Below are 15,243 nucleotides of genomic sequence, written 5' to 3' on the forward strand. Positions count from 1 at the left end.
GTGTGTGTGTTCATATGTGTGTGTGTGTGTTCACGTGTGTGTGTGTGTGTGTGTGTGTGTGTGTGTGTGTGTGTGTGTGTGTGTGTGTGTTCATGTGTGTGTGTGTGTGTTCATATGTGTGTGTGTGTGTGTGTGTGTGTGTGTGTGTGTTCATGTGTGTGTGTGTGTGTGTGTGTGTGTGTGTGTGTGTGTGTGTGTGTTCATGTGTGTGTGTGTGTGTGTGTGTGCTCGTGTGTGTGTGTGTTCGTGTGTGTGTGTGTGTGTGTGTGTGTGTGTGTGTGTTAATGGGCTGTAATGAAGTGCATGGACAAAACATGTTCACCTATTCCCTCTACTATTGGCATGCGTGAGCTGCATGATGTGAACAATTCACTGATCTAAACCCAATGACAGGAATGATGGTCGTGGAGTGTTAAACATGCAGCTGAGTTTCATTGTTAGTAGTACAGTCCGATCATAAGACGCATTTAGTACACGCATAACTCACATGTATGCACACACACACACACACACACACACACACACACACACTCACTGTAACTTCTCACAACTGAACGAATCGCCATCTTGCATAAAGTGCAACATTATAGTACAAGGTTTCTCTTTGTCTGCAGTGACGCACTCCACAAGTAGGTACAGTCAAATACAATAATAATGTCTGATGACTGTCTGTCACCAGTTTTATGAAAACTCAGTGACAGGATTCTGAACAGACTTTTCTGTATGTGTAAACTGCGACAACTTTCCTGTGTGAAAGGAAACGTTTTGTGCTTTCAAAAACGTTTTGAATTTAACAACGAACAGTATCCTCCTTAAAACGCACACCCATTGCCTACGCTGTCTACGACCAAAAAAAAAAAAAAGTGCCAACCTGAAACAAGTTTCTTTCCCTTTGTACTGTTTGTTGGGGTTTTATATTTATATTGTCCTGACGACGTTGTAGATGTTACAAGGATGGTATGTCTGACTTTGAGATAACATGCACTGTTCTCTGTATACAATGTGTCGTGCCACTGGATCTGACAGTTGTTGAGTAAACACAAAAATATCAAAATGCACATCTGTCAAGTAATACAAACAACAACAAAATAATAATAGTGATAACAATCATCAACATCTCCTTTTACATTTTTTCATTGTCACATAGTCAACAACAATATAAAAGATAATAATATTAATAGTAATGACCATGATCAAAACAATAATATGTTATTAATAATCATAACAGAACTGTTAAAATGTATATGAGCAACCTCAAACACCCAAAATGTCTGGTGAGGGAAAATATCAACATGATATAACACGGCAGAAACAATGGCAGTAAAATTAACTTGTTCCAGTCTTTTCACACCAAGCACCTCACACAACTTTTGAGAGAGAGAGAGAGAGAGAGAGAGAGAGAGAGAGAGAGAGTTAAAACAAAAGAAATGTGTTATTAACACATCAAGTTAGGGTCAGACCAGGTACGTTTCACTCACTTGGAAAACTGACAAAGAAAATGAAAATAACACCCAACCAGAACGTACCAAAACTGTATATCAAACAGTTATGTTCAAGACAAATAAACACCCGAAAACTGACAGCCATTTTCTCTCTTCCTTGGTAATATACTGGTAAACTTTGATGCTTTTCAGCTCTTCAACGCAAGTTCACTGAAAACTGAAAAAAAGAAAAAGAAAAACAGAATTGAAGAAACAAACACACACACAAACAACAACAGCAAACACAGTTCAAAGCCAAAAACAAATTGTGGCTATACAATCTAATGTCTCGATGACGCTCAAAAAACTATTCCATTCCTTCAATGTTTTTCCGTGTTTCAACCACCAATCCCACCCACACAAGCAGCTTGAAAACCCAGATTGAAGACACTAGTTGGATAGCTGGAAAGTGTGTGTGTGTGTGTGTGTGTGTGTGTGTGTGTGTGTGTGTGTGTGTGTGTGTGTGTGTATGTGAAGCTTTTTTGAAGACGAAAGCCTCCTCCAGAACGACCCCAGGGACCTCTGTGACACGGTCCTTACTCTCCGACCTCCAGGTCCACGAAAAGTCATGTCCAGTGCAGCGCTGCAACAGCCAGGCGGCTGCTGGCGTTGGCTTCTGTATGGTGAACGAGCGAGCGAGTCTTGCCTCCGTAGTGAAGGGTCTGCCTTTAGCCGGTCAACCTTTATTATGTATCTTTTTACCGAAACGGACAGGAGAACGGGTTGTGAGCATTCACTGTGGCGTGTAGTGCGAGGACACAGCGGGACACGTGGGGTGTGGGTGTGTTTGGGCTGACCATCTCCCTCTTTCCCTTTCTCTCTTTGTGTTTGCCTTGACCATATGGCCAGGGATGATTTTTCGTTATCCTTGGTTTTGCCTGCATATACATATCCCCATCCTTGGTTTTGTCTACATACATAATTATTATCTCCAGGACCAGAAGCTTGCACCAGTTCATAACCTGAATGGAAGTTAAGTGTTCAGTGATACCAGATTCCTTTAACTACAACAACTGGTTCGGTTTCTTAATTCCGTACCGAATTTAAAGTGTGAGTGTGTGTGCGCGCGTGTTTGTTCTTCTCTTAACTATCACGAATTTGGTGAAGGAGTAAAAAGATTTCAACTGGGGTTGAGTTCAGTGTGTTCCTTTTTTTTCTCATTTTGCTTTTTGGAAAACTCGAATGTGATGGAAAGACTTCCACATAACCGTGTCCCCAAACCGTCCAAAGAGTAGAGAGTGTCTGTATCATCAACACCATGGGGGCAGGGGAGGGGGGGAGAAGGGACAGAGTGGCTGGTGGGGGTGTTTTGAAGTGATCACACACACACTGCCACGCCTGTGTGTAGCTCCAGGTGTGTATGTGTCCCCGAGTCAGAGAGGGTCCCTGGTGGGGGTGGGGGGTTCAATGAGGAGAAGAGCAGTCATCCTGCACCGTGCTGTGTCACCTGCTGGGGCACAAAGGGAAGCAACGCTTCATGCACACTTCCCTCCCCTTGCCGCCGACACTAACACTCCCTCGGTACTGTGGTGCATGCCAGAAGCGTTCAAACAACAGTCCCCCCCCCCCCTACTCCCACACACACACACACACACATCCTCCCCTTCCTGGACTGCCAGTGGAGGATAGCAAGTGACGAACCGATCTATGCGGGACACTCACTGATGGCTGTACAGGTCACCGCCACTTTCCCCAGGGGCGGACTCTGGCGCGCGCAGGCAGAGGTCACGTGTCAGGCTCCCCCTCATCCCGGGCCACCCTCTCAATGACGCCGCGGAGAAGTCGCCCGTCAGTCTCCTGGAAGAAGCGGAGAGGGCTGGGGGTGGGGTATGAGAGGGGAGTGGGGGCTAGAGATGGGCTGGGAGCAGGAGGAACAGGACAGGAAAGAGGGGGTGGGGGGTGGATGATGTCCATGCATGGTGTCGTCTGGAGTCCTGCCCCAGACGGACCAAGAATCAAAAAACGAAAAAGAAAAAAAAGGAATAAAACAAGACGGAACGCTGTGTGAAGCGCACAACGTTATGACTCCCCGCCCCCCTCCCCCCACCTCCCCTGACAGATGGTGATGTCGGGCAGGGCCCAGGTCCATGAAGGCAGTCCGGGCTGTAAGGTACCTCCCCGCCCGGCGGCAACGGGAGTGGGGGTGGGGTGGGGGGAGGAGAAAGGGGGGAGGGGCGAGTGGCACTGTCCCACACCCACCCACCCACCGCCTGTCTCCACCCACTGCCAGCCAATCCACCACCACTGACAACACATGCGCTTCACGGTGGAGTTCACAGACACTCCTTTCCACCCGGGGGTTAGCTGGCTGGACACCCCGGGTACAGCTAATGGGGTCAAGCAGGCCGTGGCCCGGGGTGGCGGCAGAGAAGTCGGGTGGCGTGGCCAGGCGGGCTGCACTCATGACAAGAGGTGGAAGAACATGGTGGCAAGGCTCAGGTTGACGGCGATCACAAGGACCAGCAACTGGCGTTCTTGGCACCAGTCCTGCACAGCACAGCACCACACACACACACACACACACACTCACACACACACACACACACACACACACACACACACACACACACACTCACACACACACCACACCACACACACACACACACACACACACATATATATATATATATATACACACACACACCAGCCACCGTCAGAGCTAAGATTGGTCATAAACCACCTAAAGTTTCAAAGGTATAGTTGGTCATAAACCATCAAATTTCAAAGGTATGACTGATCATGAACCCCCCAATAGTTCAAAGGTATGACTGATCATAAACCACCCAATTTTTCAAAGGTAGGATTGATCATAAACCACCCAACATTTCAAAGGTAGGATTGGTCATAAACCACCCGTTCTTTCAAGGCAGGATTGGTCATAAACCACCCGTTATTTCAAGGTAGGATTGGTCATAAACCACCCGTTCTTTCAAGGCAGGATTGGTCATAAACCACCCGTTATTTCAAGGTAGGATTGGTCATAAACCACCCGTTATTTCAAGGTAGGATTGGTCATAAACCCCCCAAGCATTTCAAAGATATGATTGGCCATAAAGTACCCAGCTTTTCAAAGGTATGACTGGTCATAAACCACCCAGCATTTCAAAGGTGTGATTGATCATAAATCATCCAGCATTTCAAAGCTGTGACTGGTCATACACCACCCAGCATTTCTAAGATATGACTGGTCACAAACCACCCAATTTTTCAAAGATACGACTGGTCATAAACCATCCAATATTTCAAATGTATGATTGGTCATAAACCACCTAAAGTCTCAAAGGTATGACTGGTAATAAACCATCAAATTTCAAAGGTAAGATTGGTAAAAGCAAAGAAACAAACAAACAAACAAAACAAACATCGAAAGTTTCAAAGGTATAACTGATAAGAAGCCATCAAATTTTAAAGGTATCATCTGTAATAAACTGCCTTACAGTTCAAAGGTATGACTGGTAAAAACCACCTAACATTTCAAAAGTCTGATTGGTAGTAAAACCACTAACATCTCAGAGGTACGACGGAAAATAAATCACCTAATATATCAATCACCTCACAGACACCCAAAGGGGAGTGTCAAAATCAGAGTCACTGTCGTCTTCTACATGCCAAAAGGGTGGTGAGCATATGCACAAATGATCATAAAAAATGCACAGATGAATATCACTCCACTTGTACATCGATGAAGCACGTCCCACAGGAAAAAAAGTCTCGATTTTGTAGCGTACTGTCCTATACTGTCTGTATCTGTCGATCCTTATCTACCTGTGAAAAAAAGTCTCGATTTTGTAGCGTACTGTCCTATACTGTCTGTATCTGTCGAATCGTATCAACCTGTGAAAAAAAGTCTCGATTTTGTAGCGTACTGTCCTATACTGTCTGTATCTGTCGATCCTTATCTACCTGTGAAAATCAAAGAAAAAACTGAACAAGGGAAGATCAACAACGTTTCTGCAGGAAGCGAGAGAATCTGAGCGCACTGGTTCGAATCCCGGCACAGTCACCAGTATTTTCTCCCCATCCACTAGACCTTGAGTGGTGGTCTGGACGCTAGTCATTCGGGCAAGAATGCATTTAGCGCACGTAGAAGAGCCGACGGCAACAAAAGGGTTGTCCTTGGCAAAATTCTGTAGAAAAATCCACATCGATAGGAAACCAAATAAAAAAATAAAAAACCTGCAGGCAGGAAAAAGAAAAAGAAAAAAAAGGTGGCGCTCTCAGTGTACCGACACTATTACAGCCCGGATTCCACACAGAGAAATCTGTTGTGAAAAAAAAAGGAGTGATACAATACAATACAATACAATGCAATGCAATGCAATACAATACAATGCAAATGATAAATTGCACTGTAACAGCTGACCAAAGGCAAATCATTGACAAGAGAGAAAGCAAGAGAGAGAGAGAGAGAGAGAGAGAGAGAGAGAGAGAGAGAGGAACGAAGTATTTGAGAGAGATGGACACAATCACAGAAACAGAGGCAGAGATCTTTTCCTTAATAATTAGTATGAACGATCACCCGGCTGCTGGATACAAAATACCAATAACAAACACATATAAGTGAATATATCTTCGACTGAAAGCTGAACTTCTTGTTTCCAATATGCGAAATGAATTGCAGAAAACACTGTGATATCCAACACACACACACACCACACATCCCCCCCCCCCCCACACACACACACATACCCACGCACAACCACACACAACCACAAATACACACACACACACCCCCACACACACAAAAAAACAACCCCACACAATCCCACCCACCTCCTAAACCTACACCCCCCACCCACACACACATACACCCCCCACCCAACACACACATACACCCCCCCCCAACACCCCCCCCCAACACACACATACACCCCCCACCCAACACACACATACACACCCCACCCAACACCCCCCCCCACCCAACACACACACAAACACATACACCCCCCACCCAACACACACATACACCCCCCACCCAACACCCCCCCCCCACCCAACACACACACACACATACACCCCCCACCCAACACACACACACACATACACCCCCCACCCAACACACATACACCCCCCACCCAACACACACAACACACATACACCCCCCACCCAACACACACACAACACACATACACCCCCCACCCCACCCAACACACACACCCCCCCCCCACCCAACACACACACAACACACATACACCCCCCACCCCACCCAACACACACACAACACACATACACCCCCCCCCCCCACACACACACATACACCCCCCACTCAACACACACACAGCACACATACACCCCCCCCACACACACACACACATACACCCCCCACCCAACACACACACAACACACACATACACCCCCCACCCCACCCAACACACACAACACACATACCCCCCCCCCACACACACACACACACATACACCCCCCACCCAACACACACACAACACACATACACCCCCCACCCCACCCAACACACACACACACATACACCCCCCACCCAACACACACACAACACACATACACCCCCCACCCCACCCAACACACACACACACATACACTCCCCACCCAACACACACACAACACACATACACCCCCACTCCACCCAACACACACAACACACATACACCCCCCACCCCACCCAACACACACACAACACACATACACCCCCCACCCCACCCAACACACACACACACCCCCCACCCCACCCAACACACACACAACACACCTACACCCCCCACCCCCCACCCAACACACACACAACACACATACACCCCCCACTCCACCCAACACACACAACACACATACACCCCCCACCCCACCCAACACACACACAACACACATACACCCCCCACCCCACCCAACACACACACACACCCCCCACCCCACCCAACACACACACAACACACATACACCCCCCACCCCCCACCCAACACACACACAACACACATACACCCCCCACCCAACACACACACAACACACATACACCCCCCCTCCCCACACACACACACACAACACACATACACCCTCCCCCCCCACACACACACAACACACATACACCCCCCCACCCAACACACACATACACCCCCCACCCAACACACACACATACACCCCCCCCCCCCCAACACACACACAACACACCTACACCCCCCACCCAACACACACACAACACACATACAGCCCCCACCCAACACACACACAACACACATACACCCCCCACCCAACACACACACACCACACATCCCCCCCCCAACACACACACAACACACATACACCCCCACCCAACACACACACAACACACATACACCCCCCACCCAACACACACACAACACACATACACCCCCCCCCCACACACACACACACAACACCTCCCCACCCCCACACCTACACAACACCCACATTCCCCACACCTACATACCCCACCCGCAAACCCACACCCACATCCCCACCCGCAAACCCACATCCCCACCCCCAAACCCAAACCCCCCAAATACACACCCACACCCCCCACCCCGAAGCCCACACCTCCACCCCCCATCCCCCACCCACCTTGACATCGCCCAGGATGACGCCCACGTCGCCGTGCCGCCGCCGCTCGGCCAGGTCCTGCAGACGTCGGATCTCCTCCCGCCTCTCGTTGCTCAGCCGGTAGGCCTCCACGCGGGAGATGGGCTTCACGTTGGTCACGTGCTTCAGGTCGGGCAGGCTGCCCCGGACCCGCGCCTCCCGCGTCTCTCGCCGCTCGGCGTTCTCCTCGATGCGAAAATGTCTGGGCAGCTGACCCGGGGCCCGCTGTGCCTGCTGGTGCACCTCGGCCTTCACCCGCTTCCGGATGCCGTTCTCGATGATGTAGGTCTCGGGGTTGATGGCGCGGGCCATCAGATCCTCGCTGGAGTGCGCCGTGGGCTGCTCCTTCACCGCCCGATGAGCGCGCGCCGCCGCCGCCGCTGCCGCCAACACCAAGCCTCCTCCCCCGGCGTCCCCCTCCGTGGGGTTATCCACGATGCAGGGCATCGTTCGCCTCCGCTGCAGCGGCCGCAGCTTGGAGTCGTCGTCGGAGAGTCCCGAGTCCGGGGAGGTGTCCTTGCCGGGGCGGAGCTGTTGCTGGAGGGGGTGGAGGCTGCTGCGGGCGGTGAGGTGGTTCCCCGCGGCGGGGTCGTCCAGCACGTCCCGGCCCAGCCCCGAGTCGTCCCTGTCGCCAGCCGAGTACTGGTCGAAGTGGTCGGTGAGGATGGTGGAGTTGAAGATGTCCGAGAAGGTCCGGCCGTGTCGGGAGCCGGCCAGGAAGGAGTAGCGCCGCACCTTAAGGGAGGGGGAGCGGTTGTGCGAGGAGGGGGTCATGTTCATCACAGCCTGCTGCTGCTGGTGGTGCTGCAGTTGGGAGCCCGGTATCAACCCTCCTCCTCCTCCTCCGTGGGGGCTCAGCCCCCCTCCTCCCCCCGCCCCCATCCCGTCCCCAGCGTTCATGTAGCTGTAGTCGTTGGGCCGGCCGGGTGGGGAGCCCTCTGACGGGTGAGCGCTCATGGCGGTGAAGGGCGAGTTGAAGGCGCTGGGGTCTTGGTGGTGCTGCGGGTTCTGCAGGGACTTGGAGCGGTGCGGGGCGTGGTTGGCCGTCAGGCCCGTCACCTGGCTGAAGTCGTAGTCCATTTCGTTCTCCGCCATCTTCTTCTTCAGGATGTCTGTGCCTGCACACGCACACGTACACACATACACACACACATAGACACATGCACAAACACACACACACACATACACACACACACACAGACACATGCACAAACGTAAACACACACACATACACGCACACACGCACAAATACACTCACACACACATACAGACAGACACACAAACACACACTCACACACACGCACACACACACGCGCGCGCGCACGCTCACACACACATACACACACACACACACATGCACACAGACACATGCACACAGACAAACACACACATAGAGAGAGAAGGGCTGTGAGAATGAATGAATGAATAAATTTACTGTGGGTAACTGAGTTAGCAAACAATGCTTTTATTTTCTACTCAAAGCTAACTACACCTTCACACCAGATAATCTGTATCTTTTGGGATTTTTTTTTCTTTTTCTTTCTTTTTAATCTTCCCTTTGATCAGTGATCAGGAGCAATAAAAATGTCAAAACTGATCGCAACTCGGCATGTACTTCAATGACTTGAACAACGAAAACAGATCATGTCACACACAGTTGAAGGTGTGCAACTGAAGCAACAAAAGAAACGCTGCTGTGAAGGTGATGATGAGGATGATGATGATGAGGAGGATGAGGATGAGGATGATGATGAGGATGAGGATGATGATGAGGAGAAGGATGATGAGGATGATGAGGAGGAGGATGATGATGAGGATGATGATGATGATGATGAGGAGGAGGAGGAGGATGAGGAGGAGGAGGATGAGGAGGAGTATGATGATGATGAGGATGATGATGATGAGGAGGATGATGATGATGAGGAGGAGGAGGAGGATGAGGATGAGGAGGAGGATGATGATGAGGAGGATGGGGATGATGATGAGGAGGAGGATGATGATGATGAGGATCATGAGGATGAGGATGATGATGAGGAGGAGGATGAGGAGGATGAGGAGGAGGATGAGGAGGAGGAGGATGAGTTGGGTGGAAACCCTTATCATTCTGGTCACACTGACAATCCCACCCTCCCTGCCCACTGACCCGGCCTATCGGTTGCCCTTGAACAGCAAGTCATTCGCCACACAACGAATCCATGACCCTCGGGGTGGGTTGCATGAGCGAACTGAGCAGCGCCTTGTCTGCTCATCGTTAAGACTGTTCCTAACTCCACGGAAAATTCCATATACTCAGGAACCAGTCCTAACTCTGTCGCACACTTAGCGTGGCGAAGATCATCTCTTGCCACCCTGCCCTGCTGTTTTGTAGAGTATTGAAGATTGGTGTCATTTCATATTGATCTGTTCAATGACTGCTATCCCCCCCCCTTTTTATTTTATTTATTATTATTAGGAATAGTTACTGTGTAAGCAACACGACAACTGAATTGGCATGTCGATCAACGGTATGTAAAAAAATAAATGAATGTTTGAAACTTGGAAACAGAAAAGAAACACCGCAGCCGTTTGTTGAGTACACGTAAATGATATCACATGGGAAATATGCGTGTTCAGATGTATAAGCACGAGATTTTAAAACTGAACCGCCCCCCTCCCCACACACACACAACCACCCATCACCCATTCTACAACAGTATGCAATGTTGACCTCTCCTGTTCATGTTCGCTCAGATGGCCCGCAGAATCTCCATAAACCATGTTCTGTATTGTGCTGTTTTATGGCTTGTTGTACTGTTATGATGTGGCTGGTGTATTGTGCTGTGTTGTGTTGTGTTGTACTGCAATGTACTGTATTACTGTGCTGTACTGACTTGCCTGGTGGAACTACGGGGGCTGTGTTTGGCTTTGTATCGTGCTGCATGACTACTGTACTGTATCGTATCGTCCTGTGATGTACTGCATTGCATTGCACTGTATTGTACTGTACTGTCCTGTACTACATTGCTTTGCGTGGTATTTTTGTACTATAATGATCTGGCTGGTGGAATTCCGGGACACATTCCTTGGTTCTGAGTCGTGCGATATCACTACTGTCTTGTCTTGTCTTGTCTAGCATTGCATTGCATTGCATTCTATTGTACTGTACTGCATTGCATTGTATTGCACTGCACTGTACTGTATTATTGTGCTGTTCCGAACTGGCTGGTGGAACTCCGAGACGTATTCCTTGGCTTTGAGTTGTGCGATATCACTACTGTCTTGTCTTGTCTAGATATCACTACTGTCTTGTCTTGTCTAGATATCACTATTGTCTTGTCTTGTCTAGATATCACTATTGTCTTGTCGAGATATCACTATTGTCTTGTCTGGATATCACTATTGTCTTGTCTTGTCTAGATATCACTATTGTCTTGTCGAGATATCACTATTGTCTTGTCTGGATATCACTATTGTCTTGTCTAGATATCACTATTGTCTTGTCGAGATATCACTATTGTCTTGTCTGGATATCACTATTGTCTTGTCTTGTCTAGATATCACTACTGTCTTGTCCTGTCTTGTCTAGATATCACTATTGTCTTGTCTTGTCTAGATATCACTATTGTCTTGTCTAGATATCACTATTGTCTTGTTTTGTCTTGTCTAGATATCACTATTGTCCTGTCTTGTCTTGTCTAGATATCACTATCGTCTTGTCTTGTTTTGTCTAGATATCATTATTGTCTTGTCTTGTCTAGATATCACTATTGTCTTGTCTTGTCTAGATATCACTATTGTCCTGTCTTGTCTAGATATCACTATTGTCTTGTCTTGATATCACTTTGTCTTGTCTTGTCTAGATATCACTATTGTCATGTCTTGTCTTGTCTAGATATCACTATTGTCCTGTCTTGTCTAGATATCACTATTGTCTTGTCTTGTCTAGATATCACTATTGTCATGTCTTGTCTTGTCTAGATATCACTATTGTCCTGTCTTGTCTAGATATCACTATTGTCTTGTCTTGTCTAGATATCACTATTGTCCTGTCTTGTCTAGATATCACTATCGTCTTGTCTTGTCTTGTCTAGATATCACTATTGTCTTGTCTTGTCTAGATATCACTATTGTCCTGTCTTGTCTAGATATCACTATCGTCTTGTCTTGTCTTGTCTAGATATCACTATTGTCTTGTCTAGCATTGCATCACACTGCATTGCAGTGCACTGTACCGACCTGGCTGGTGGAACTCCGGGGCGTACTCCTTCGCCTTGAGTCGCGCCACATCACTGTCCTGCTGGGCCTTCTCTGCAGCCAGGTCTGCCTGCTCCGCCTTGGCTCGTGCGTTGGCCATCCTGCAACCAGCAAGGCACCCACGTTACTGTGGAGCTTAGGGAGTAAGGTGAGGTGGTAGGCCTGCTCTCGAAAGCCTCGGAGCACCAGCCACTTAGGATTCAGTGCTTAAAAGCCCCTTGAGTGCCACAGAACGTATCATGTACATGCACAGTGACCACCCGATGACGTCACCAGAAAAAGGAAAATAACTGTGGAAGGCTGAAAATTCACACAGTTGATACAGAGTGGTATATCTCAAGACCGTTTTCTCAGTTCTAGGCATATTGTTTTGGAGAATGTTTTATGACGTGAAACACCACTTTCTGCTGTTTTCCCCCTGGCACTGAAGGGGTTTTAGGAGTTGAATTTAGAGAGTGAGTTCAGTTAACTACTCAAGGAGGCGTCACTGCGTTCTGACAAATCCATATACGCTACACCACATCTGCTAAGCAGATGCCTAACTAACAGCGTAACAACAACGTGCTTCGTTAGGCCTTGGGGAAAAAGTGCTTGAGGACCATTTATAAAATGAGTGCTGTATTAATTCACATTGCTGTTACTGTTGTTGTTGTTGCTATAATCATCATCATCATTATTATCATTATTACTATTATCATTGCTATTATCATTAGTACTACTACTACAGTTATTGCTACTACTACTACTACTATTTTGTTGTTGTTATAATTATGATATCCTCTCGCACCCTCAGTGATCAACATGATTATAGCCTCAGTGTGTGGTTCAGAAGAAATTAATGAAAAGGAAGAAAAGAAACTGAATCCGGAACTTACAGTGGTACTGTTCAACTCTGAACAATATGAACACACACATCCACACACACACACACACACACACACACACACACACACTCTCTCTCTCTCTCTCTCTCTGAAGAATATGAACACACACATCCACACACCCACTCCTCACACTCCATGAAAAGCGTGCACGCGCGCAAGCACACACATGCACGCTCGCACACGCACACTCGAGTATTTGCACACACACACACACACACACACACACACACACACACACACACACACACACACACACACACACACACACGCACACACACACACACGCACACACACACACACAGACGGCAGCCAGTGAATGGAGACAGAATGCACCCGCTTCTCGCTGGGTGGCTGAGACAGTTGGGTGGGCTTCTTTGTTTCTGTTTGTTATACGTTTATTTGAATGGTGGAAAGAAATCCTCCCTCAACCACCCCAAAAAAGTCAAATAAAGTATACATATATATCTATATCCATATAGATAGGTACGTAGACAGACAGACAGATAGATAGATATAAAAGAAACATCGTGATGACAATAGTCATAACATGACAATGACCCAATCCTGCCTTTCAGCTTGTTTGCAATATAAAAAATAGCCTCCATCCCAATGCTCTAAGCACAGTGTCTCCCTCAAATGCCTAATATCTTTATTTATGTCAGATCACCAATTTCCAATGCTGGAATCCCCCACCCCACCCCACCACCCTTATGATCATCTTCACGTCCACACCAGCTCTGCTAGCCATCTGCCCTCTACTGACAACCACCACACCACCTGTGCTAGCCATCTGCCCTCTACTGACAACCACCACACCACCTGTGCTAGCCATCTGCCCTCTACTGACAACCACCACATCACCTGTGCTAGCCATCTGCCCTCTACTGACAACCACCACATCACCACTAGCAATCTTCCCTCTACTGACAACCACCACATCACCACTAGCCATCTGCCCTCTACTGACAACCACCACACCACCTGTGCTAGCCATCTGCCCTCTACTGACAACCACCACATCACCTGTGCTAGCCATCTGCCCTCTACTGACAACCACCACACCACCTGTGCTAGCAATCTGCCCTCTACTGACAACCACCACACCACCTGTGCTAGCCATCTGCCCTCTACTGACAACCACCACATCACCACTAGCCATCTGCCCTCTACTGACAGCCACCACATCACCTGTGCTAGCAATCTGCCCTCTACTGACAACCACCACATCACCACTAGCCATCTGCCCTCTACTGACAACCATCACACCACCTGTGCTAGCCATCTGCCCTCTACTGACAACCACCACACCACCTGTGCTAGCAATCTGCCCTCTACTGACAACCACCACATCACCACTAGCCATCTGCCCTCTACTGACAACCATCACACCACCTGTGCTAGCCATCTGCCCTCTACTGACAACCACCACACCACCTGTGCTAGCAATCTGCCCTCTACTGACAACCACCACATCACCACTAGCCATCTGCCCTCTACTGACAACCATCACACCACCTGTGCTAGCCATCTGCCCTCTACTGACAACCACCACACCACCTGTGCTAGCAATCTGCCCTCTACTGACAACCACCACACCACCACTAGCCATCTGCCCTCTACTGACAACCACCACATCACCACTAGCCATCTGCCCTCTACTGACAACCACCACATCACCACTAGCCATCTGCCCTCTACTGACAGCCACCACATCACCACTAGCCATCTGCCCTCTACTGACAACCACCACATCACCTGTGCTAGCAATCTGCCCTCTACTGACAACCACCACATCACCTGTGCTAGCCATCTGCCCTCTACTGACAACCACCACATCACCACTAGCAATCTTCCCTCTACTGACAACCACCACATCATCTGTGCTAGCCATCTGCCCTCTACTGACAACCACCACACCACCTGTGCTAGCCATCTGCCCTCTACTGACAACCACCACACCACCTGTGCTAGCCATCTGCCCTCTACTGACAACCACCACACCACCTGTGCTAGCAATCTGCCCTCTACTGACAATCACCACACCACCTGTGCTAGCCGGTCCAACACTCAGCTCATATCACTGA

The 15,243-nt window shown here is 48.7% G+C and overlaps 1 protein-coding gene across 3 annotated transcripts in view; it reads right to left on the reverse strand.

Moving 5' to 3' along the window:
* Window positions 1-205: 205 nt before the first annotated feature.
* The window catches only part of LOC143300635 (junctophilin-1-like), a 213,561-nt gene continuing 198,523 nt past the window's right edge, over window positions 206-15,243 (reverse strand). For all 3 annotated transcript variants that reach the window (XM_076614437.1, XM_076614435.1, XM_076614436.1), the window contains 3 exons: window positions 12,258-12,376; window positions 8,025-9,160; window positions 206-3,968 (listed from right to left, as the gene is read on the reverse strand). In XM_076614437.1, the coding sequence (XP_076470552.1) occupies window positions 3,882-3,968; window positions 8,025-9,160; window positions 12,258-12,376 (1,342 nt within the window). In that variant the 3' untranslated portion in view covers window positions 206-3,881. The remainder of the gene's footprint in view (window positions 3,969-8,024; window positions 9,161-12,257; window positions 12,377-15,243) is intronic.

This window comes from Babylonia areolata, chromosome 26 (genome assembly GCF_041734735.1).
Source record: "Babylonia areolata isolate BAREFJ2019XMU chromosome 26, ASM4173473v1, whole genome shotgun sequence".
NCBI lineage: Eukaryota > Metazoa > Mollusca > Gastropoda > Neogastropoda > Buccinidae > Babylonia > Babylonia areolata.